This window comes from Denticeps clupeoides, chromosome 3 (assembly GCF_900700375.1).
Source record: "Denticeps clupeoides chromosome 3, fDenClu1.1, whole genome shotgun sequence".
Taxonomy (NCBI): Eukaryota; Metazoa; Chordata; class Actinopteri; order Clupeiformes; family Denticipitidae; genus Denticeps; species Denticeps clupeoides.
Window position 1 is genome coordinate 12,466,877 of NC_041709.1, and position 23,050 is coordinate 12,489,926.

General features: G+C 43.8%; 2 protein-coding genes across 3 annotated transcripts; one reads left to right on the plus strand and one right to left on the minus strand.

The window, feature by feature from the left end:
- The first annotated feature begins 100 nt into the window (after positions 1 to 100).
- Positions 101 to 1,762, plus strand: stc1l (stanniocalcin 1, like). The gene is made up of 4 exons (XM_028973427.1): positions 101 to 575; positions 701 to 843; positions 941 to 1,152; positions 1,434 to 1,762. The coding sequence occupies exons 1-4, from the start codon at positions 464 to 466 to the stop codon at positions 1,720 to 1,722; spliced, it is 756 nt and encodes a 251-aa protein (XP_028829260.1). The 5' UTR covers positions 101 to 463; the 3' UTR covers positions 1,723 to 1,762.
- Positions 1,763 to 4,952: 3,190 nt separating this feature from the next.
- fgfr1b (fibroblast growth factor receptor 1b) lies at positions 4,953 to 22,680 on the minus strand. 2 transcript variants are annotated; one of them, XM_028971457.1, is made up of 18 exons: positions 22,414 to 22,680; positions 17,821 to 17,995; positions 13,681 to 13,950; positions 12,896 to 12,982; positions 12,644 to 12,816; positions 12,073 to 12,196; positions 11,733 to 11,923; positions 10,455 to 10,599; positions 8,918 to 9,108; positions 8,416 to 8,561; positions 8,199 to 8,320; positions 7,994 to 8,104; positions 7,706 to 7,896; positions 7,326 to 7,448; positions 7,173 to 7,243; positions 6,944 to 7,081; positions 6,691 to 6,796; positions 4,953 to 6,525 (listed from the first exon to the last, which is right to left on the minus strand). In XM_028971457.1, exons 2-18 carry the CDS (start codon positions 17,921 to 17,923, stop codon positions 6,352 to 6,354), a joined length of 2,466 nt encoding a protein of 821 aa, XP_028827290.1. In that variant the 5' UTR covers positions 17,924 to 17,995; positions 22,414 to 22,680; the 3' UTR covers positions 4,953 to 6,351. The 2 variants fall into 2 exon arrangements, with proteins under 2 accessions (XP_028827290.1, XP_028827289.1); XM_028971456.1 differs by lacking the exon at positions 10,455 to 10,599 and adding an exon at positions 11,005 to 11,149 and having other exon boundaries at positions 22,414 to 22,538.
- Positions 22,681 to 23,050: the final 370 nt, after the last annotated feature.

Consider the following 23,050-nt stretch of genomic DNA (forward strand, 5'->3'; position numbering starts at 1 on the left):
TGATTTGAATTCTGTGACCTTCTTAACAAAGCTCTCCTATTTTGGGTTAAATATTGATGGCATGGGCTGAACACGTTTGCATCAGTGAACAGAACAGCAAAAGCTGCGGAGTTGCACCAATTTATTAACATTTCTGAAACATGAAAACATGCTTATTTTTCCACAAGTAGGTTGGTCGTATAATTAAATGCTGGATCTTCCGATCAGTAGTTTTTAAAGGTCGGCGGTGCAGGGATTTAAGCACAAAATCCCATGAATAAAGATGACCATAGTGGAAACCGGGTAAAAAAAAAACACCTGATGGGTACAGCCATCCCATTGGACGAAATAACTGACATGCATGACCTGGGTTGAGAATAATCACAGCCACATCCTATAAAAAGCCCAGTACCAAACCAAGAGGAGACTCACTGCAGACCCATCCTCTGGAGAACAGACCCACGACAGGAGAATCATCAAGAAAATGCTGCACAGGGGAGCATTCCTTCTGCTACTGGCCCTGGCCGCTTACTCCACCAAGGCGGACCAAGACCAAAGCTCTCCTAGAAGGGCCCGGTTTTCAACCAACAGTCTATGTAAGTCTTTGTTTTATATATATTTTCAGAAATATATTCCACTACTGTGAACTGAATAGTGTTCTATGTGATGTACATTTTAAAGGCTGTTATTGAGCATCCTTCTCTTTCTCTGTCTGCTACAGCTGAAGTGGTCCGCTGCCTGAATGGGGCCCTGGAGGTGGGCTGTGGGACCTTTGCCTGCCTTGAGAATTGCACCTGTGACACGGATGGCATGCATGACATCTGCAACAACTTCTTTCACGCTGCTGCTGTTTTCAACACAGAGGTATGGAACCTCCACAATGACCAGGAACCATAGTCAGCATAGACTTTCTCTTGCACAGCAGAATGTTTCCTAAGATGGCCCTGCTCTTTGTGTCCAGGGTAAGACCTTTGTGAAGGAGAGCCTCAAGTGCATTGCCAACGGCATCACATCAAAGGTCTTCCTCACTATCCGACACTGTGCCACCTTCCAGAAGATGATTGCTGAAGTTCAGGAGGAGTGCTACAGTAAACTGGACATCTGCACCGTGGCTCGCACCAACCCTGAAGCCATTGGCGAGGTGGTCCAGGTCCCCATTCACTTCCCCAACAGGTATCAACACAGCCTTGTTAGGGACTGAACCACAAAATAAAAAATTTGGCCTCATGCATATTCAAACTGAAAAAGAATCGACAAGAAACAAATGAAAGTTGCTCATCACAAACTAGGATATAGAATAGGAAGAAACATGGGTGTTTCCTTATTGTTATTATTATGTTATATTCTATTCCACTCTCCAAGGTATATAAAAAAAAAATTTAAGAATGCGAATTCTAGGCAGGCATTTCCATGGGAAAGTTCCCATCTTCAGTATGTTTTTTTTGTGGTCTCAGGTACTACAGCACACTGCTGCAGAGCCTCATGGAGTGTGATGAAGACACAATTGCTGTGGTCAGAGCTGGTCTGTTGTCCAGACTGGGCCCAGACATGGTGTCCCTTTTCCAACTGCTGGAGAGCAAACCCTGTCCATCCGGGTCCGCCGGTGCTGAGGCCGCCGGCATGGATGGTACTGGCAGCTTTCGGTTTCCCATGGCGCCCATGTTCAAGATTCAGCCCAGCCTGCGCACCAGGGACCCCACCCACCTGTTCGCCAAGAAACGCTCCGTGGAGAACAGCCCTTAACTCAAAGCAGACAGCGACAATAAAACGATGGCAAAATCCATTTTCACTCTTGTGCATATACAGCTCAGCACCAATTGTCAAAACAAATTTGGTGAAATAACCTTTTTGGCAAGTATACTTACTCATAGCATACTAAATTCTCAACAAATCTACAAATGTACTTTTATGATGTGGTTTGTGGCCTTGAAATGTGGGATAAATATTTAATGTAATCCTTTAAAAAATGATCAAGATCAAAATGTCACTCAGTAAATGGACGAGAAGCACTTTACTACGTAAGTACACCAAAATATGCCACATCTACAGATTCATTAGTGGAGAGTACACAGCATACACAGCAAATAAGTGTTCTGTTGTACATTTGCAAGTAACTGCAAACATGAATTATTTAATTGCATTTACGGTATGCTATTGATATTTATTTTCTAATTTATATATATATATATATATAAAACATGCTGTTTTTACAGCATCGCTACAACACTGGAACTGAAAATGTAGATTTATTTTTGGTTTTGCTTATTTTAAGTCCCATTTGAGACAAAAGAAAATGCTGCTCCATGCTGGCCATAGAGTAGTAAACCTGTGTCTCTACCAATCAGATGTTACTCTATGGAAACAAATGAGAAAATATCTAAAAGCGCAGTGTTGTGTGATTGATACTCATTTAACAGCAATAAAGCTTTAAAAAAAACATGTTCCATTGCCATGTCCCTTCTGAAGCTATGAGGAGAGAAAAAGAGAAGCAGCAATAAGTCACTTAATGGAACATGATAACATCATAGCTGCGAGACATTTCCTTTACTTTCTTTAAACCATGAGGTGGCAGCATTGTCCACGTCATGAGGACCTTCACCACTTCTGCTAGGCCTGCTAAAGGAAGAGGGTTTCATGACCAAGAACATAGTCATGAGAGTAGCATACAAACAATCAAGTTAAATGTCAGTTCCAGATTAAAAATTCTGTGTTCATTGCATGCTGTATGTGGAGCATTAACAAGCAGCGAAAGGTGACGAACGGTGGTATCAGTGGAGGCCAGGTGCCTTGATAAATGGGAATGAGTGACAGCTTGTTAAAAGTGAAAAGTGAGTGAGCTTCTTACGAAGCAAAAAAGTATGTAAGCATGGCATTATTCATTATTCTGCACTTTAGGTGTTAAACCCTCAGTCCACTCCAGGAAATGGTGAGCCAACAGATCATTCCTGTTATTCCATGTCTGTGTAGGAGAGCACGTGTCCTGACCAGAGCTTCTGTCCATCACAGGAGACAGTGATGGACAGTGAATGCCACTTTAAAGCTCTAAACTTTTCTGCGAAAGCGGCAACCTCTATTTGCATATGGTAAGGTTTCATCCAAACCCCTAATGACAATCTGCAGTTTTTGCATGCTCCTTAAAACAAAGTGGCAGGGCACATATTTTAACTATTCCTAAAAGGGCAGTGGTGGCCTAGTGGTTAAGGAAAGGCCCCGTAATCAGGTGCCAATCCACCAAGTTGCCACTGAGGTGCCACTGAGCAAAGCACTGTCCCCACACACTGCTCCCCGGGCGCCTGTCATGGCTGCCCACTGCTCACTCAGGGTGATGGGTTAAATGCAGAGGACAAATTTCACTGTGTGCACCGTGTGCTGTGCTGCTGTGTATCACATGTGACAATCCCTTCACTTACTAAAGTGTCAACAACATCTGCTGTGGACTTTTCATTCATGCTTTGGCTATTTTCTGACAGCCTCCTTATTTGGGCTGCAATTTGGACAGTATTTAGGAAAATGCATTGTGATGTATTTTTTCATTGTAGTTAGATTGTAGATTGTTGCATGTTATTATGTGATGCACTGCTCTCACTAACTGTGGAAAGAAATGTTGTCCCCGAGATGTCAGGACAGGATGGAACGTACAGATCTCCATTTTTCCTCTGCCGGAGGGAAAACCCTTCTTGTCCGCTTCTTCCATCATCTCCAGTTGATGAGTGGAGGTGCGTGTGCTGTCGTTCCAGGTGCCAGATGACAAACCTTGAGTGACAGAGAATTCTCATGGTTTAGGGCCAAGCTATGAATCAGACAGATTGGAGTTAAGACATGCAAATACATTTCTTGTGGGACCAAGGATGGAAATCACAAAAAACAGAGAAACGAAAATTTTAATTTTAAAAAGTGATAATTTTATGGCAGTGAGGAAGAGAAACAAAGTGTACTGTATTTGACACCCAGTTTAATTTGGTTTTATTTGTGTAATTGTGAAATGGCTCATAACTGTTATGGCAGGACTGATCCGAGGGCAAGTCTGGGTCAACAATGATGGGAATAAAAAGCTCAGACGCTGGAAATGTCCAGAATGTCTGCTCCCCCAACCATTACCATGATTGCGTCAGTAGCAATTAGCCCCGTGTAATTAACAGAACTACACGTCCGAGACCACTCAGCTGAGGAAACATTAACAACTGTTTAGACAAATGTTTGTCAGAATATTTCAGCCATGAGAAAAAATGTGTCACTCTGGCCACTTGAGCCCCTTTGTCTGTGAGGCCTTCCTGGACCATCTGTCCACAGTGATGATGGCAGCCATTTAATCACACCTCACGGCCCATTAGACACTCGTAAAACCAGGTGCCCGGTCTATAGATAGCTTTTACAGGCATCTAATGGTAGGGACATTCAGACTGATGTCACTTTCAATGGCCACCATTTCCAGGGATTGATGAAATTTCCAGGAATTGATTAAATGATCTTGTTTTCTTCTTCTTTGAAACTGAGCAATTCATAGAAATCAGTTTCAGCTGCATGTTTTGTTTTCTTGGAAAAGTTCCTTATTTTAATAGCAGAATAAAGCATTGACTTCAATGCACACATGTCCAGAATAACCACAGTTAACTGTGGTATAAATACATTATTCTAAAATGTATTGTATGAACAGTAATTTTGGGGGATTATCGCTTTTTTTGGATGTTTTACGAGCAGCTGGAGCTTCAAGTGAGGTCGAACAGGATGGCTTGCAGGGCTGTGGATGGCTGGGATGATTGATGGGCCACCGCTGCAGGGGAAAATGCACCCTTCCCACCATAAATCACATACTTACCACCGTTGGATGCTTTCAGCCAAACTAGATGTTTCCTATGAAGTCAGCAGCACATCCACATCTGCCATTCTACCACCCAGTGAGTGGGCATGTGTGGTTCACCCATCATTTATATCACACATGACCGGCCCGAGAAAAACATGCAGAGGTCTTTAGGTCATTTCATTTCTTTATTAATAATATTTAATAGAGCTGTTTTTGACAATCTGAGCCAAGACTTGTCCGTTTGACATAAGTGCACAGCCACCGGATATAACATTTACATTATGGCAAATAATTAAAAACAACCTGCAAGCATAAACAGTTATTTAAGCTTTATCTTTAGACTTTTTTTTAATTAAACCATTACAGTAATCAGTCTTTGTGATATAATGTCAATCTTTCCTAGTGTCAAATAATGATTGGCCAAACAAAAAAGCTGCCATTAATTATTTTCAGTTGACATACAGAACAGGGATGGATGATTGTCAATGGTAGATATGCAAATGGTAGGAGCAGATGAAATGGAAATATAAATACAGCAACAAATTAATGTCAACCAATCATGGTTATTGTTATGGGAGAATACACTTAAGATTGCATCTGAATTAGAACATGATTTAATGCATGGAGCAAAATTAAGAGCCCAATGAAGTGGGTATATGGTCTTCCTTTCACTTCTATATTTGTGCAAAGCCCTATATGCTTGCATGCATATATGCACATTTGTATATGTTGCTTTGACCAACACACTATGACCCCATGGAACTAAATTTCCGATCAGAGTATTTATTATAGCAGTATATGGCAATGAACTGAAAACCAGATCCTTAACAACATCTACTGTAAGTAACTGGCCAGGTTTAATATTAGCTTATTTTCAGACATTTTAAAATCATTGAACTCTCTTTTATTACAATTTTGTCACAGGGTTAGCATCTGTAAAATCATAAAACAATAGTAAATATAAATTTATATATTTATACAATTTAACTGTATTTACAAACCAGCATGTTCCCAAGAAATGTCCTCCAATCTGTAAAGACTGTTTCAGCTTCTCAGTAGACCTGTCCATATGTCTACCTAGCTGGGTGTATTCTGGTAATCTACCAGGAAATACTTCAGACAATCCATTGCACCAAGACCAGTCCAGCACTGCAAATTCATGTAGCCTTCTCAAAAGCATCCAGTTCAGGTCCAGGCTCATACCATCCTTCAGTTGTAGGCTCTTCTAGAACTGATTACTCATATAAAAGACCAAAGAGACAACACTGAAAGTTATCTAGCAGCGGTTTCTTCTTTTATCAGTTGTGGCTCTAATTAGAGCTCAGAAGCTCATATAATCATCATCAACGCAAAAAGCAATGAACCTGCCAAGAGAATTAAACAAACATAGAAGTTTCCAGGCCATAGGAAGTCTTCTCATGGTTGGTCATGCACATGTGTAGAAACACAGCAGCTAATAGGCAGTTCTGTGCTGGGTTTGCAATCACAGACTCCAACAGCTTCAATGCAGAAGCTTGGAATTTTGGAGTTTCTGTAGGCAATGAAAAATAAAGAGTTTTGAAGTAAATCCATCACTGGTTCCTATATATTCCATTATGTTGAGAAGGAAATGCAGGAAGGCAAGGATCCTCAACCCCAGGGTCTTGAGAGAAGACAGAGTCTGCTTCTGAAGAACAAGTTGAGCTATGGGCATCCATGGCAACCTGATAGTAAGGCTCCAGAGGCTCTGAGAGGTCCAAGTATTCCTACAAATGAGAGATGTGAGAGAAGTAATAATTTGCTATTTAAGACCAAAACGGAATATGGACAACAATAATATTATTATGTTGGAAAGTGCCAAATGACTATATGACCCATAGTAATTAATGGTAATAGGTAAGATAGAACATAATGCATGTGCTTGCACACACCTGGTTAGATGTCATGGACAAAGTGCGGTCCAAGTCCTCCACAAGCTGCTTGAAAGTGGGTCTTTGTGTAGGAACAGCATGCCAGCAGTCTTTCATCATAAGATACCTAAATGTAAGGTATCCATATAAAGTGATTTTAAAAATTTGGGGTAACTTGTGCTAGCTTGTGAACCTTTCCGGATTCTTTGAATGGTACTAAAGTATTTTAAACAACTGGGTGGCTTAATCTATTTGATAAAATCCATAGACTTACAGCTCGTGAGGGCACGTGGAGGGTCGGTCCATCCGGTGGCCTTCTTTCAGGAGCTTAAAAAGTTCTTCTACAGGCACCCCAGGATATGGAGATCCGCCAAGTGTGAAGATCTCCCACAGCAGCACACCAAACGACCACCTTTAATGACCAAAATTATAGTCAACATGATGAAGTCCAACTCCTATTTAGACTGGAACTAAAAACTAAAACAGAAATTTACACCACTTACACATCACTTTGATTGGTGTAAACCCTGTCAAATAATGCCTCTGGTGCCATCCACTTCACAGGCAGCCGTCCCTGAGAATGACATCTTTCAGTACCAGCATACAACAGAACTTTGCAAAGGAACTACATTGAGTTCAGACACTGATATACTCACATTTGTCGTTTTTTTATAGTAGTCTATGTGGTGGATGTCTCTGGCCAACCCAAAGTCAGCAATCTTCATCACATTGTCCTCTGTGACCAAGACATTCCTGGCAGCAAGATCTCTGTGGATACACTGTGGGATGCACAGCCACACAGACAAACAAAGGCAACAAGCAGTGAGTAAAGCTGAAGCTGTACCCAATACATCAGTGCCACAACGATCCCTTTGGGTATAAGGAAAGGAAAAAAAAAAGCCCTCTGAGAAGTCAAATGCAGGGCATGCATTGTCCTTACACAATCTGATATCTCAAAGACTAATCTAAACAAACCCTAAGTAAAACACAACCACAAAAGAGACAAAGAGGTTATCTAGATTAACCTAGTCCTTACCTTTTTTGAAGCTAGGTACTCCATTCCCCGAGCTACTTGGTATGCACAGGAGACCAGGTCTTTGATGGACATGCTCTCCACAGGCACTTGGTCAGGATTGTAACAGTATTCCATTCCAGGCGGTCTGCGAGCACGAAGATATTCCCGAAGATTTCCTTTAGCAGCAAACTCCACAATTACATAAAGAGGCCCTTCAAAGACAAAGAAAACACTTAGGGAACAAATTGGGGCAACTAGTGAATTCTCTTGAAAAATATTCACAATTAAATCTTCCCAAATCTCCCATACCATCTTGTGTACAGGCTCCGAGCAGATTGATGATATTCTTGTGCTTGCCAATCATTTTCATCATCTCCATTTCAGAGATCAGATCAGACAGGTCCTTCTCAGTGGCATCAGCTTTAAAAAAAGCAAAATTTATGTTGCTGTACTAATTATGTACATTTTGTACATGGTCAGTGTTGTGCCAAGGGTATCAAACAAAAAAACTCACATTTTAACATTTTCACAGCCACTTTGATCACACGGCTAGGTTTGTCTTTGTCCAGACCCAGGGCCTCCCCCATAACCACCTGGCCAAAGCAGCCTTCTCCTAAAGGTTTTCCAAGAACCAGCCTGTGCAACAGCAGACAAGGACCCTTAAGTACTGATGAAACATGGCTGTACACTGAATCCACCGATGGAGATTCAGAAAGGAGGACAATCAGTACCTGTCCCGGGGCAGCTCCCAGCGAGGGTCCTGGGGAAGCTCATACTCGGACACTCCGGACAACATAGGTGTACCGCAGGAGGAGAGGCGGGACGGGCGCACCAGCATCACCCCTGAGTTCAGGGAGGAGCTGGAGTCCACAGACACCTGCAGGAGTTAACATTAACAGAAAATTCAGATTTAGTCAGGAGGGTGATGTAGCATAGTATTATTCCATGAGCTGGAATACTAAACTTAATGAGCCAATGAGAAAACTGATGAACTTGACAAATCATGACAATGGGATTTGTGGCAGTACACATAATGTTTATTATGTTCCATGACCCCTTACATGTGTTCTTTTCTGAAGCATGTAATTTGTGTTATTTTTCTAAAAAGCTTTAATTCCTAAGTATAATGCTCTACCACTGAAAGATTTAGCATTTTATTTTATATGTGTTTTACCTTGTGTATTTGGAAAACAAGTTAAAGCACGATGAAACCCTTTATCTACTTTCTGTTACCTGTCTGCGGAGAGGTATGCTCTTTGCCAGCTTGTGAACTGCCATCTGCCCATTAAATTCACTCTTCTTTGAGGAACTGCGAATTTTGACAATTGTGGCCACGCCCACCATGAGGATGATGAGGAAGAAGCCCACACAGTAGATCAGTACCTCTAGGTAGGTCTGGCTCGGTACATCTGTGGAGGGTGTAGCTAGGCACAGGATGGACAAAAGGTAAAAAGCAAGACCTCATACAAAGCGCATGTTTACGTCTCACCTCAAAAATCACAAAACGACGACTCTGCTTTATTTCAACCCCTGCATTTGAAGCTACTGGCACAGAGCAAAAAGCACAAACTCCCATTGTAGTCCTATAATGGCTGCTTTGTGGCATAGGATTTCGCCCCACATTCTCCGCTGGTGTGAGGATGCAGCCGTTCCCTGGACGGCTCCCCGCACATAGTGCTAGGTGCGCATGATTCCATCCATCACCAAATGCCAATATTGTTCACTGGGGTTTGGGGTTGAAATAAAGGGCAATTATACTATCACAGACACAGTGTTTTTATTGAAAACTTTCAGATGGGAACAAAAGTTAAAGCTGTTTGATGAAGAATATAAAAGAATTTTGAATCCCAAATGCATGCACCAAAAGAAACCCAAGACCATGCCATGCTCCAAACAATAGCATGATCAGTAAAAACCATTAAAGCCTATTACTTTATGGGTCATTAGTTAATAGATATAACCACAGATTAGCAGTTTTTTTACACTTTTACTGCAATGCAGATCATGATAAAATAATGTTCAATATGATATATTTAATATTTTTTATTGTATCCTTTATATGTATCCTTTTTGGTGGTATGGTGTGTTTGTTGTTGGGTGCGAGAAGGGGTCTTATGACTAGTACATGAATCAGATCAAAATTATATCAGACTGACTTGTCCCTTATTTCCCTTAATATAAAAACCCTAATCAGCAATACTGTGATTTTCCAACATGCCATTTTTGGAACACAAAAATATAAAACTCTTTAAAGGGCACTGCATTGCAGTCGTTGTGCTCAGTAATAATACATGAATATAAAAAGAATATAAAAAGAAATGTGCAAGATGCAGACACTGAAGCTATTGCTCTCTGCTCTCCAGCGGGCACCACAAGACATTAATCTGTTAACCAGTCAACCACAACAGGAAGACGCCCTGTCTAATTGTGTGTACTTGCCAATGTTTCTAGTGGTATCTATTGGTATCTATTTACTGTTCACACCTCACAGGTGAAGATTATTCACTTTGCCTGTCAGAAGGTTTATTCTAGTTACTGACTGATGTACATTAATGCATTCAGTGAAAATCCATATCTTAAATCAAATAATGACATTGATCTCAGCAGCAGCTCAATTTTAATGGAACTGAAGCAAAAAAACAAACAAAGGCCATCTGCAACTCCAGTGTCTGACATGCACAAGCAAATCCAGTAGTGGGAGAAAGACGATGAAACGAAGGAAGGTAGAGGAGAACAAATGAGAGAAGGACAGATAAGAACCACTTAATACCTTTCACGACGGTCAACCATGCAGAGTGATGAGAGAGCCCGATAGAATTGCCTGCCAAACAAGTATACTCGCCGGCATCCTCAAAAGACACATTTCTCAGCTGTAGCACCTCCATCTCCTTATCCGTGGTGTTCAGGCCAGCAGACTGCAAGAGAGCAGAGGCAGACCCAAGACCCAAGACATGAGGAAGAAAGAAAGACACCAGGAGAACAGCCCTGAAGGGAGGTAGAGAAACACCATGGGGAGAAAGAGGAAGGTGAAGATAGTCTTGCCTCTTCCCCTGACCCAATTTTGAGATCCCATCTCCTCCACCGTGAGGAGATTAGAGAAGTAGAAAGAGGAAAAATCCACCATTGACCCTACACTGACCAGTCACCGTCCAAGCATGGAGGAAGCGCAACCCTCCACCACCACACATCCCACTACCATCTTCACGTGCTGAAGATGGGCTACATGGAATGTGTCACCAGAGATTCCATGGCACTGAATGCACACAGTGTGCAGGAAGAAAAGCCTTCGTGTTCTCAGATTGACCCCCAGTGGTGGTTACCTTGTGCCCTAAGGACGGTTAGCCAGGCAGACTGATTGGCCTCTCCTATATAATTGGACACTTTGCATATATACTCGCCACTCTCCTCCTCTGTGACATTGTAGAGATTCAACACCTGGGTGTCCGTACTATTGACCCCTGAGTGCTGGGAACAAAGAAACAGAGGTCATAATCCATCAAGAGCTGTCTACAGTCCCAGAGGTTAAAAAAAGGCCACCATGAGATTGTACTAGAGAACTTAAAAGTCCAGCGTTAAAAAAAATTACCTCCATGCAATGGCGTGTAGATCATTCTGTGGCTTAATTCATTTATTTTGATGCTTAAGAACATCATAAACTACATACATACCAAAAATGCAGATTCTTGCATTATTGTTTTTGTTCATGAACAACGTCCAAACCAACCACAGCTGTAATATAGGTGTGTAAACTGTCTTATTATTTCTGAGATTATTGCATTAAACACGTTTCACATTAATTGTCTCACTTTTTTTTTTTTTAGACTGGGTCTTGGTGGAACATACAGTATCTTTTAGACCAGAGTCTCTCAATCCTGGTGGACCCCTACCATAGCAAGTTGCTTTAGGAGTTGGAAAATACTATGCTTAATTAAGGATTAAAATGTTTCAAGTTAATATTTTACAAAGACACACTTTAGTCTTAAAAAAACAGCTATTCGGACACAGTTTACACCACCCTGCACATAATGTTCTGGTGGATCACTCTTACCTTCAGAACCTGTATATATGGCAGGCCGTCAGGTCCCGCTCTACTCCCGTTGACCTCAATATGTTTCAACCATTGAATGTGAGGCTGTGGGTCACTGAACACTTTGCATTCAAACTCCACATCGCTGCCCACTACGGCTGTCCGATTGGCTGGAAGCCCCGCATAGAGGATTGGTCTGTGAGGGGAGCGTTCTGGAGGAGCACAGAAAAAAAAGGAAATAAGATGTCCTTATATACAGAGCAAAAGCTATTGTGATTATGCAATAATTTAGGTTATTATATAACTTGCGAGTTAAAGAATCACTAGCAATACTAAAGGGCAACACTCTGGTGTCACTAACCTACAACATCCAGTTGGTATGTGTGATTGATGCTTCCATATTCATTCTCCACGATGCAGGTATAATTGCCTTTGTCTGAGGGAACAACAGACTCCATGATGATGGTCCACATTTGTTCTCGGAGCTGAGACAGGATGTAAACAAAAGGCAAAGCTGATAAATAAAGAAAACATTTAGGAAGACACTGCTATTATTATGAGCTGGCCATTATACCGAAACAGTATTAAAAGCAAAAAAAAAAAAAGTGATTATGACTGATAAAAAAAAGCCTAAATGCAAATGTTCTTACAATACAATTATTTAAAACTTTTCATTTTACGAGCGATAATAGATATTGTGATCAGGTTTGCGTGCACATTTAGAAATAAAAGGATGGAGTGTCAGGTGGCTCCCCTGAGGGAACTCCCATAGAGTTGCTGACACAGCCCACTGGTCTGTGGCGTGTCAGCTCTCCCCTCACAGCTCAAGTGTGAGTTTCTCCTCACAAAGACCGGCAGCCATAGATGCACATTCCACACATTGCTTGGTGGCAACGGTGGTGGGCTCACGTGCCGCACTCTCATGCTCTTACTTTGAAGCCTCCGATGCGCTGGTCCCTCTTGAATTCGTTGCCATTCTTCAGCCATCGGAGCGTTGGCGTGGGTTTGCCCTCAGCCGGACAGCGGAACTTCACAGTCTTGCTAGCAGGCACGGCATGCAGCTTCTTCTCCATCTTCTCTGGCTGAGACCACCTTGGAGCCATGGCTAAGGGAAGAAAACAAACACATGAGCAGGGAAATAAATTAAAGGAGGACCATAGGCAATTAAACAAAAAAAATCTTACGCAAGAGCTTTTGGTTGGTTGATGGCTTATTTTCTTCAGAGGAAGATTCATCATCATCTTCATCTTCAGAAGACGCAACTGCATCGGCTGTTAAAAATATACCTGATTTAAGTCTTACAATAGTTTGTTCTACCAGCAGTAACTTCCGACGCACAAACACTATTGACTGATTGTGAAAAATATGATTGTTTGGTGGATATGACTGCTTCAGAAATATAGAAGCATTCTGCTACATCACAGTATTAACGGTTTAACAGAATGTGCTGACAGGTTACCGTGTCCCTCATCCGTTATTCCTTAAATAAACCCTTTCATTCACAAATCTCAAAATGCCTCTCTTAAACTCTCTAGAGAAAAATAACACATCAAATTAAGGTTACAGCATTTATCAGACGCCCTTATCCAGAGCGACTTACAATCAGTAGTTACAGGGACAGTTACAGGTTACACAGACATGGCATTAATGTTCCCCAGCACACACCATTTCACAGCAAGAACATTTCCTCTTGCATAAGCAGGAAACAGACATTTGGACTCAAGAGTAGGCATCTCTCCAAATAAGTACAAAAAAAGTGCTGGAACATTTAATGACATTTCTGGTGTCTGAAACCAGCCAAAATAACAGTCTAAATAAATAAATAAAGAAACAAACAGATAAATAAAAAATTGTTGGTCCCTAAATATGGTTATTCAAGACGTTTGTAAGAAGGTGGTGAGCATTTTGAAGGCCACATCACCTAAAAGTTAAGACGGAACCAAGTCGAGGGTTTGTGACCTGTACATACCTGTAATGTTAACCGCAAAAACTGTACTGTGGTTACCGAAATGGCTCTGGGCAAAGCAAGAGTAAAGTCCAGAGTCAGCGGGCTCCACTGACTCAATCTCCAGCTGTGCACCATGAAGATGCACGTGACGCCCGTCTGACACGGCAGTCTGATTCTTAGTCCATGTGACCGGCACAGCTAGCCACTGGGGCTCCTCCTGGTCAAAGCAGCGCAGCACTAACCGTTCCCCAGGAAACAACGCGTACGCCTCCATTTTCACCGGCGACTCGACTGGTGGTGCATAAACACAAATTGCGCACAATGTACTTTAGGGCTATTAATAAGAGATGTCTTCCTGAACTAGAAGGTGGTAAAGAACGTCCCTTAGGAGAAAAACCATCACCAAAATTCACAAGCACACCAGAAAAAAAACACACCAAAAAACAGCCACCACCTGCAGGCAAGCGTGCATGAATGTGTGACTAAACTAATGCAAGCAGAGCCATAAAAAAAGAAAAAGAAAAAGTGACTAATGCATGTTTAGAAAGCTCATTGTGTGGAATGTGGTGCATTCAGTGTGTTTCCATGACTTTTGTATATTTATAGATTTCCATAGAGCAGGTTTCCTATTTTTGGGTGCTTATAAGGCTGATTCATATACGAGGAAAAAATTACAAATAAAACCACACAGTTTTATAATATAAGTCGATATAGGTTTCATATCTGACATGCTTATTTTACTTTGAATAAGTTGGTGTTAAATGTTAACATAATGGGAGTAGTCCCCATTAGCTGAAGGAAATGAATGAAACAAAACGTGTTTTGTCCTTTTTAACGGTCTAGACTGCTCTGAAGGAGAAAAGGAAACTGTTTAAAGATTAACCTTTTCTATTCATTCACGGCTATTTGAGATTGAAATGCGCTCGCTGTCTCGTCGTCGAGGCACAAAAGCCAAACACAGCGACACCAGCGCAGACCAGCGCACACAGCCGTTCACCTCCCCACCCTCCTCCTGCAGCTTAAGGTCACCTTAATTGTAAAACAAATTAATCCCCCTCCCTTTGTCTTGACAAATGTGTCTGAACAATACACCGGGGTCCCCCGGAGAGCGGGCATAAGAGCGTTTAAAGACGGGGGAGAGGCCAGTAGCAGCAGGTCCCATTGCCTGTTGTCATGGAGACCATCCTTGGGCCAAGTGGAGGTATTTCCTGGATCATAGGCCCCTTAATCCATGCAGGGGAAGAAAAAGGCAAAAAGGGAGTAGGATCAACTTTCTCCTTAAAACTAAATCCACAGCAAAGTAAATGGAGGGGTGGAGGTGGGGCTGTGGAAGGGATCTTCTCCAAACTGTGTCCTGTTCTCAACCAGCATGGTCTATTTGTGTGAAATGTGCTCGCTGGTAGCAAACGTTCTGCGATCTTATCAGACCACTACCCTATGGTTCATGTTATAAATTAAATATTTGCGAATGTGATAAGAACAACATGGAAAACCCCATTGACTTTATTTCTGTTGCCTTCTTTTGCTTTATTTGGTTTAAGTTCCATTAGCAAGACACAGGGTACCCAGCTCAATGTTAAATACTAAGCATGGGATTTGTTAAGCATGGGACATCCTCAGGATTTACATGAATTCCTAAAACCAGAAAGAAGCACTTGGTGGTTGTGTGTGTATATAAAGAACTTATTTGTCACTCAGAGTATGTTTTTATAAAACGGGAGAAGTCCAACAATTAACAGCCCTCAAGCACACTACTTCTTCATTGGATGATTTAAAACCATGCCCATAAACAAGTAACGTGTGCGCAAGCATCATTAATGATCTATTGATTCACGTAAATCCTGAGGATGCCTTCGACTAGTACACTGGTAAACAAGCCCCACTTAGTCCGTAACGCTGCACTTAGCACCAGTTCGAAAATAGTGCCCACAGTGTGCAATTCAGCAGTGCCTGTGACCAGCCGCAACCCCTCATTCATTTCAGAAGCTGGTACGAATCCATTCAACTTCATACGTCACGCAAACTAGCTGTGCTATCGCATGGTGTCCATTAATTCTCAGCATACGAACGTTTACACCTAAATAATTAAAGATCGCGCTATTACATCTTAGCGCAAGATGGAACACAGTGGACATCTCCAAATCCAGATGAATACAGTGAGAACACAAACCGCCACCTCCCTCAGACGAACCAGAAACAGATGGCAGCAAGACTTTCCCCCCCTGAGCACATAAAACCCTAAACTGAGGAGCTGAGAGCTGAAATCAGTGCTGGTTCACTGAAAATGGCGGCTGGGTGAGGAAACGGTTTCGGTGTAAACTGTCGAACTGAAATGTTTTCTTTATGGGGCACAAAATAAAATCTGATACTCGTCTGAAAAACAGATGTTCTGTGTGCGTTTCATGAGGAGAAAAACACTTTCACGGGGAGAGAAAGAAGGCGTGTAAGCCCAGAGCCAGTCTGAGCAACCCCCCCCACAACATTTACCCACAATTACAACGCCAATCCTGTCTGAACCAAAGCAGAACGTCAACTGAAAATCTTGCTTGGTGAGAGTTGTGATCATGGCATATTTTTCAGGAAATAATGTAAACTACGGTCGACGTGTGACTCTTCTTTGGAAAAGTAAACTACTATAATCGTGATCGGATTTGGTATTATGAGCAGTTTCGCAGAGGATCTGCAGAGGAAGCAATTGGTGGAGTGCATTGCTGTTGGGATTTCCTGTCTCCGCACCGGCCACACTGAGGTCATCCTCAGCTCAGCCACATTCCCTCTTATGCGGGGAAACTCGGGACAGAAATGTGGAAACTCTGCGGCCGAGCTTTTCCTCGCCAAGCCATGAATTGTGAAATTAGAGTGCTCCGTCACTCCACAGCGCTGTGCTGCAGCGAGCGACACAACAGGCCGCCTGTAAGCGCCACAAGATGACATCAGCAGGCACAGGAGTCCTGTACACGGCCGTGAGTTATGGCTTCACACAAACGAGCGCTGTGTCTGGGGAGAGCGCGGTGTCGGGCCGCGCACCGGAGCGCTCCGTGCCAGAGGAAGAGATACGCACACTAATTAGCTGGACGTTGATTCTCTTCCGTCTCCTGCTTCTTATGGAACCCGAACGTTTCCCAGAAACACAATCTCCATGAACATCAGCCCGAGGGTGGAGACCAACCTTTTGTTTTTGTTTTTTATTTTTTTTTGCTGGCCACAGGTTCTCTGACTTATAGCTTCAGTGGCAGATAACCGTTCTCCCTGTGACACCAAATACCTTAATGACACAAAGGGAAGCGCACAAGGGAGGGAGGGGCTGTGACCCGGGACCCTCCCCCACCTCTTGTGTCCCGCAACAAAAGGACATGGGAGGATTCCAACACGTCTGCACGAGAGTGCATGGATATTTTTCAAATCAAGATGCAAGTGGTACAAAAATGCCCCCTGGATTGTGTTCTGAGATGTTCTAAAATTACAATATTAACAACATGCAACGTCAGTCTAGAGTAACCGCCTTAAACTAGTGTGTAAGAAAAAAAAAAAAAGTTACGCATTTTAAATGTGAACAGAAACGCTCACGGGGGAAAAAAAAAACAGTGATCTTGTTCTTGAGTTCTGAAACTTCTTGGGGGACAAGAGCTTTTGTGTGATCCGAAGATCACAGGCTGTGAAGCCTACATTTCTAACTTGAAGAAACTTGAACAAAAGAAAAAGGAACACTTTGTATTTAAAGGGAAGAAATGAGAGAAGTGCATCTGGAATGTTAACATACAGAGGGGCCCTAATGAGTTCCAGCCATGCTTGTTAACTCCAGGTTCTCCTCCCAAAAAGAACAGGAACAGCAGAGCTGTGGAACTGTACTTACAGCAGGAGGTGGAACCAGACATTAACTAAACATCAAACAGCCTAACATTACTCCTGGTCATTTCAAGTGTAAACGAGGAGCAATCGCTCACGATGAAACATCCAGGGCATAAATCAGAATTCCAATGATCCTCTGTGTGTTGATGGTATTGATGTTTCAATAGGAATGGAAAAAGAGACTCGTGGCGCACGGAAGGAAGATGGCAGAGCAGGAAACATGCAGTTCACCAACCAGAGGCCCGAAAGAGAACCCAACTAGATCCATTTTAAAGAAAAGAGCCAACACTGAGATCCACAGGCACTTCTTACCTTGGTCGGTGACAGCTGGACGTGACTGGGCCTTGGGAAGTTGGACAAGTATGGCCCACAAGAGCAGGAGGCTCCATGGCAGCAGCGTTCTTATGGAGGCCATACTGCTGGCACTGATGAGGAACAAACAGCTTAGCAACAGCGGCCCATGTGTGCCACCAGCCAAAAGATCACCTGAGGGGAACAAGAAAGACAAATAAATAAATAAATAAATAAACAAACAAACAAATAAATAAATAAAGTCAAAATATTTATGTTATTATGTTTATTTGTGGTATGAATTCTTAAATGTGGATGTGGATATAACACTGGTAATAAAACAATAGTGCACCCTTAAGTAACAAATATTTCAAATTCCATGACATGACATGGTAACTACACAGGACCGGGAGAATGGCGAATGCAGCCGAATGGGCGTGGGAGTGGGCACACAACGCTCTGACTGTCCGAGGGGGCGTGCAGCAGAATAAACAAGGTTCAGAACCAACGCAGCGTGCCCTGTGCTTGCCTTGAGGTTTGTGTTTCCTCTCAAAAGAACAGCAAATGGCAGGCAACCTTGGGCTCAGCACAAACGACAGGCGTCAGTTTCTAAACTCTCGGTAAAACGGTAATGTCATGTTGTAACTCTCTGGACACTCAGAAACTGATAAGATCAGCCTTTCCCCATTCCTGCTTTGTGTGTGTTTCGAAAGGGAAGACCAAACACTAGCCTGCTTCAACGCTCTGATTTATCTGGCTGCGCGAAAATGAGTCACAGTGCGGCGCGGTCAAAGATCGGCAAATTTCAAGGGTTATGCTGCATCATATCTACTGTAAAACCATGAAAAATACAAACCATAAATCAGCCACAATATCAAAACCCCTGACAGGCAAAGGGAACGACATCCTGTTCTACTAGCACCTAACTTGGACTTAACTCTGAGGCTGAGGGACTTTTGCTCCATGGTATGTATAGTGGGCAAAGGTCAGCATGGGCAGTTGGACTGTCAGCCTTTGCTTTAAGTAAAACATGTACACTGGGAGCAAAGGCAGTACTTTACCCACATTTCTGAGAGTTTATGTAGACCACACATGCAAGGAAATGGAACAAGCCACTTTCAGGACAACAATGCGACCTCGCACACTCCAAAAAGTGTTCAGGTGTAAAGTGTTGACTTTACTTCGACATGTCCCAGACCTCAAGCTAATGAAGCATCTGTTGGATGTGCTGGAAAAACAAGTCTGATTTATGGAAAAACCACTCAGCAAGTGCTGACATCTAGGTGCCAAATACCAAAGAACACCTCGTTATGTGGTCTTGAGGAGTCCATGGCTTAATAGAGTCAGGTCTGTGTTGTGTTCAACATCTTGTAGAATGCAGATGAACTGTGTAGGTGAACTAGTCCTTCTTAATTACAGAAGAATAGCAACTAAACCATCAACCATTCGCCCCACCCCCCGTGTCTTAAAAAATGTATACAATTGATTTTATAATTTGGATGGAAACAGCAAAAAGCAGAAAGTCAATCATGAACTTCAGGGTCTGGGTGCTGGACAGGCCCCCTGCTTGTTTGGTCAACACTAACAGTCAAAATTACCTTCCCAGTAGGCGCTAAGGTTTCCACCACAGCCATGTTACTTTGCCTGGTTATTAAAGATGGAGAAGATTAATGAGTCAATCACCAAAGGAGACAAAACAACAGTGCTCATCTGCTGTTCATGCAAACTATTCATTCAGCGTACTTAACTGAAGTAAATCACTGCAGAAAAATACTATTACAGGTGACCAGACCGGGAGATAAGTTGCAGAACAAATGCCCGGCGTAATGACCTTTTGTCAAACTGGCCAAACTCAACAGCAGCTGTGAGAGAGAAGGTGCTGAAAGGCAATCTTTGAAGTGGGAAGCACACATCTGTTAATCTTACCCCCCCTAAAGTCTGCCACTTGTCACTTGTGCCTTCTCCAAAAAAAGAAGGGGCCTTGGGCCCTGCCAGTCACTGCACAACAAAGGCCTGTCATCACACAGTTGTTTTATGCTGCCCGCCTCCAGCCATTAAGCAAATTGCCATCTGCCCCCTGTCCCTTCTCACCTCTCCAACTCTGCAGGGAAAGGCCAACACCCACCCACATCTACAACTCCATGCAGAAGAACCGCTCTCCAAAATGAGAACATCAGAACAGATTCTCTTCCAACCTCACCCACATGCATAATGAAACAGGAAAAATCACACAGTCTAATTCGACAGGCCCAAAGTTTCCCACAATTCACTCCTCTTAGACAGCATGTCTTCACCACCATCCAATTGCCAATGCACTGGGTTTACAGGTATGGACAACATATAGCATGAAATAATATAATCATACGGACATTCTTACCCTCAACCATAAAAAAAAAACAAAAAAAAAAACACTACACGCCCCATAAAAGAAGACGACCCCGTACATTCCTGATGCAATTTTATAGAAAACTGACAAGTGTTCTTCCAACCTGGGAGTCACATTTATAAACTGTGCAGAGATTAAAAAGTGTCGTGCTGCAGATTTATGAAGACATCATTAAATGCAGTCCATTTCACTAAGAGAGCCCATAATGCCTTGTAAAGTTTAAGAATCTCTTATAAAATAATGAGACAGACAGGCTGCAGACTTCACCGTCCCTTATGATATCTCACCTGCTCGTGTGCATTTATGGTGTGATGCGGCAGAAAAACGGAAAAAAAAAAAGGTGCCTCGGCAATACTTGCTGGAGTATCTGTGTGAACGTTCACGGACTCTGAAGGACACACAAGGGCTATAGGACGCGCTTTCGCCATCCCAGTGTTGGCATGTGTCTTGCTGACTGATGCGTAAACAGTAGGTGTCTTTCTGGAAGATGATGAATTTCTTCGCGCCATCTGAAATGTTCGCCAAACCAGCAGCTGAGGGCCGCGTGGGCGAGGCCTCGTATTTGTTCACGTCTACGGGCAGACCAGCAGCCAGGTGGCAAGCGCTTGCGCGAGCCGGGAGTGGCGGACTGCCCTCGTCCCGTAACCCCTACAGATGGTGGCCTGTTCTGGGAAGTAAATTCTGCCCCACCCCCTCGGCCAGTGTTGCCCCCACATCCCTTCTCGGAACAGGTTTCCGTCCCTCGCGATATTCTGTTTTGCGCGGCGGCTCGCTTGCGCACAGAGCCGCCGGTTGCGTTACAGCGGCCGTGGCCAGGCTATCAGAGTCGCACAAGCGCTTCTGTGCAAACGTGTCCTACCTGAAGTGTCGGTGACAATGAACGGAGGGGGCATTTAAACTATTCAAGTGGGTTTTAAGATGTTATGATGGCCAAATTTCGGAGCGTAGCGGTTGAGGAAGCGGCTCCGTAATCAGAAGGTTGCTGGTTTGAATCCGGATTCGCCAAGGTGCCACTGAGCTATGCACCGTCCCCACACACTGCTCCCCGGGCACCTGTCATGCCCATAGCCTAGTGGGTAACACACTCGCCTATGAACCAGAAGACCCAGGTTCAAATCCCACTTACTACCATTGTGTCCCTGAGCAAGACACTTAACCCTAAGTTGCTCCAGGGGGGGACTGTCCCTGTAACTACTGATTGTAAGTCGCTCTGGATAAGGGCGTCTGATAAATGCTGTAAATGTAAAATAGAAATCCCAGCACCGCTGCACTTAACCCGAGGCCTTCCTCAGCACTCTCATACTAAAACGGCAATTTCTCTTTCGGGAAACTTTATACGTAGAAAGCGCGGCTCTGTGATGCAGGCAGCACGGTTTTGGGCGCAGAGCCGGGCTAGACCCCTGTGAAACAGCTCTTTGTGATAATTTAAGGTTGGGGCTGGTACCCCCCCCACGAGAGCCCAGCCCTGGCCCTTAATTACTGTGCTCCTGCATCCATGCATGACATTCCTCGGCCCTGTATTTGTTTTCCGAGACAGGGACTCTCTGCTGAGCCCTCCATCTTCCCTCCCCACCCCCCCTTCCTTTTTTATAATCCACCAGGGCACCTTCCACCTGGATTCCACTGGAAGTCCCCAAAACCCTCCATTACACAACACCCCCGGGCTCGGGGGCTCTTCCCTCCTTCTCAGAGCGCATTTGGATGTGATCACCCCACATCCAGGTCTGCATTCCAGAGCTCTGTTACATGTAACAGAAGCTGCAGGCAACAGGTCTTCTGTTCTCACAAAGACCTTCTGAAACGACCCCGTCCAGGCGAAGAGCCACACGTCCAAAAGTACCATTAAATAAAGAACCTGCACACGGCGCGCAGGTACACACACGCGGTCCTCGACACTCCACCGTCATCGCGCCTCTTCAAGCCGCCGAGCCACGAATGGCCCCAGAATGGCATTTTTGCGTTATTATTCGACGGGGGTGTAAAGTAAAGTTCGAGCCAGCGGCTCGAGATCTCAGCAGACGACTTCATTCATTACCTCGCCGCATTCCTCAGCATCAGATAAAAAACTTTTTTTTTATATAAAAATCGCACGTAAACACGTGGAAAAGCACCACCGGCGACCGGGGAACGCATTTTTACCGAAAGCACAGACACAAAGGCGCCTTAAAAAAGAGAGAGAGAGAGAGAGAGAGAGATGGAGCCTTTCTCGGACAAGATGAAGTACTCACCCCCCTTCCGCGGGCGGTGCGTGGATCAGCTTTCCGAGCGTTCTGTGCGGAGGAAAAAGTTGTGGCTCCCCGGGACGCGGCGCGGCGATGCCTGCAGGAATGTCCATCCACCGGGACAAATCGTATCCTTTCCGCGTTTAGAGCGATTAAAAAAACATCTTGAGGTATTTCCCACCAGGTAAAAAAAAAAAAGCGGCGTCGAATAGCTTTTCGTACACAAAACACCGACTTTTTGGTGCAGCTTCTTTTTTTGTTGTTGGTGGTGTTGTTGTTTCACCGGGGAAATGGCGACGTATTCCCCTATCGCCACAGAAACGCGATTTGTTTTTACCTGCGAGCCCCTGCACAAGACCGCTCCGCCGCCGCCGCCGCTTTTTACCCCGACCGTGTAAAATCCGTGTAAAGTAAAGCGCGCCCGCAGCCCGACCGACGATCCGCCGCGTTCGCTCTTCTGCAGCGCCACTCGGACTCTTGCCCCGCAGGGGGGCTGTTGCTAGAAAAAAAAGGGAAGAAGAAGGGGAAAAAAAAAAAAAAAACTCCCACTTGAAAGCGTCCGGGAACTCCGGCGAGTTCCAACCTGGGCTGCGGAGCGACACCCTGCGCCGGTCGGGCTCGGCGGGCGCGCATGCGCAGACCG

Coding starts and splice junctions, on each gene's coding strand:
- stc1l (XM_028973427.1), top strand. CDS start 464: ATGCTGCACAGGGGAGCATTCCTTCTGCTACTGGCCCTGGCCGCTTAC. Junction 576..700: donor GTTTTCAACCAACAGTCTAT/GTAAGTCTTTGT, acceptor TGTCTGCTACAG/CTGAAGTGGTCCGCTGCCTG. Junction 1,153..1,433: donor CCCATTCACTTCCCCAACAG/GTATCAACACAG, acceptor TTGTGGTCTCAG/GTACTACAGCACACTGCTGC.
- fgfr1b (XM_028971457.1), bottom strand. CDS start 17,923: ATGGCCTCCATAAGAACGCTGCTGCCATGGAGCCTCCTGCTCTTGTGG. Junction 12,983..13,680: donor TTTTGCGGTTAACATTACAG/GTATGTACAGGT, acceptor TATTTTTAACAG/CCGATGCAGTTGCGTCTTCT. Junction 6,797..6,943: donor TCCACGTGCCCTCACGAGCT/GTAAGTCTATGG, acceptor CCTTACATTTAG/GTATCTTATGATGAAAGACT.